The sequence below is a fragment of the Protobothrops mucrosquamatus genome, unplaced genomic scaffold (genome assembly GCF_001527695.2).
Source record: "Protobothrops mucrosquamatus isolate PMUCROS unplaced genomic scaffold, P.Mucros_1.0 scaffold_98, whole genome shotgun sequence".
NCBI lineage: Eukaryota > Metazoa > Chordata > Lepidosauria > Squamata > Viperidae > Protobothrops > Protobothrops mucrosquamatus.
In genome coordinates this window covers 64,063-65,927 of record NW_015386174.1, presented here as the reverse complement: position 1 = coordinate 65,927, position 1,865 = coordinate 64,063, and the positions used below count along the sequence as shown (strand labels likewise).

General features: G+C 41.6%; 1 protein-coding gene across 1 annotated transcript in view; it reads right to left on the bottom strand.

Moving 5' to 3' along the window:
• RAB2B (RAB2B, member RAS oncogene family) overlaps positions 1-721 on the bottom strand; it is a 10,169-nt gene extending 9,448 nt beyond the window's left edge. The window contains exon 1 of the mRNA XM_015814976.1: positions 658-721. Coding sequence (XP_015670462.1) covers positions 658-682 — 25 coding nt within the window. The 5' untranslated portion in view covers positions 683-721. The remainder of the gene's footprint in view (positions 1-657) is intronic.
• Positions 722-1,865: the final 1,144 nt, after the last annotated feature.

The window sequence follows — 1,865 nt, the reverse complement described above, 5'->3', positions numbered from 1 at the left end:
TCCCTCCCTCCCACCTATCTACCTATCCACCCACCCACCTATCCATCCATCCATCCACCCACACACCACCCATCCATTCATCCACCCCCACACCTATCTACCTACTACCCATCCATCCATCCATCCACCCACCTATCTATTATCTATCCATTCATCTTTTTTTTTCTTCCATTCAATCGTGTCCAATTTTCAAAAACTGCCTGGACAAGTCCTTGCAATTTTCTTGGCAAGATTTTTCAGAAGTGGTTTGTCTCTGCCTTCTTTTTCCTAGTAACTGCCCCAAGGTCATCCAGCTGGCTTTGTGCCAAAGTTGGGACTAGAACTCACATTTCCAGTCACCTCCTGGTGAAATGGGCACCAAACAAATTTAATATAAATTTTCCTGGTTTCCAGACTGATGCCACAACCACTAAACCCAACTGCCTATCCGTATTGCATACAGAGTGATCTATGTTGTAAATATCCCATCTATATTCTAAGCATATGGGAACATGGAACCTGCCTGGGTCTGGATAAGTTTTAACCCCACCGTGTACATTGTTAGTACTGCAATAACAACCAACAGTGACTTTTCTCTCCATAGGATACTTAGCTAAGCACAATTCCAACAATTATGGTTCACCAAGACTCACAGAGCCATCTGGCTTTGATCCTCACCAATTGTCAAATCATGAACAGCCATAAACCGTTTATCTGTGAACTGCAGCAAGAGGCATGATTTCCCGACGCCTTAAAAAAAAAAAAGATATAATATTATTGTAAATTCCTACGCTGAAAAAAAAAGAGAGATTTGTGTCTAACTTAAGCATTCTATAGAACAATTTACTGATGCATTTATACCCTTTATCAGCGCAATCAATACACGTTTATCTTTATAATCCCTCGTTGTTTAATAAACCCTATTTCTCTGAGATACAGAAGCGGATCCTAAATGATAGAATAATTTAAAAAGTGCTTTAGGAAGTTCTCAATTTACTGAAGGCAGAATCTGAACGTCTGTTTTTTTTGCTTTCTTTCTGGATGTTAGGTAATCCAGACCCTTTTTTTTGTAAAACCTTCTAATCTCATAAAGAGACCCTCTTGGAGGGAGATAATCGGCCCATAGATGTGAAAAATAAATAAATAAAGTCAGTGTGCAAACAACAAATAACCGGCGTTTTTAAAACTGGAAGTCAAATTAGCAACAGGAAAAAAGCAACTCTGATCAACCCAATTTGCCTACAGTGCAGGCAGTCCTCGACTTACAGCAGTTCACTTAGTGAGCGTTCAAAGTTACAACGGCACGGAAAAAAGGGACTTATGACCATTTTTCACACTTACGACCATTTTCGGCATCCCCATGGCATTTACGACGGTCAAAGCGTCCCGGGGTTAGGTGATCGCCTTTGGCGACCTTCTGACAAGCAAAATCAATGGAGAAACCAGGTTCACTTAACTAATTTAACAACTGTGGGGATCCACTTAACAAACCTGGGCAAGGAAACTTGTAAAAGGGGGGCAAAACTCACTTGACCAATGTCTCACTTAGCAACCTAAATTCTGGGCTCATGAGTCGAAGACTATCTGTGCTTCCTTTGGAGAAGTAAATGGACCCCCACCCAAAGAATTTTCATGAGCCTTCATCTTGCTTTTCCACCCCATAATATTCTCAGGACAAAAGATAGGGAGAAATGTTTCTTTTTTTCAAACTTGGGAATGTTTAAGACAGGGGTAGGCAACCTTGGCTCTTTTATGACTCGTGGACTTCAACTCCCAGAATTCCTGAGCCAGCCATGCTGAGGAGAAAGGGAGAGGTTTCCATGCTGAGCCATGCTGGCTCAGGAATTCTGGGAGTTGAAGTCCACGAGTCATAAAAGAGCCAAGGT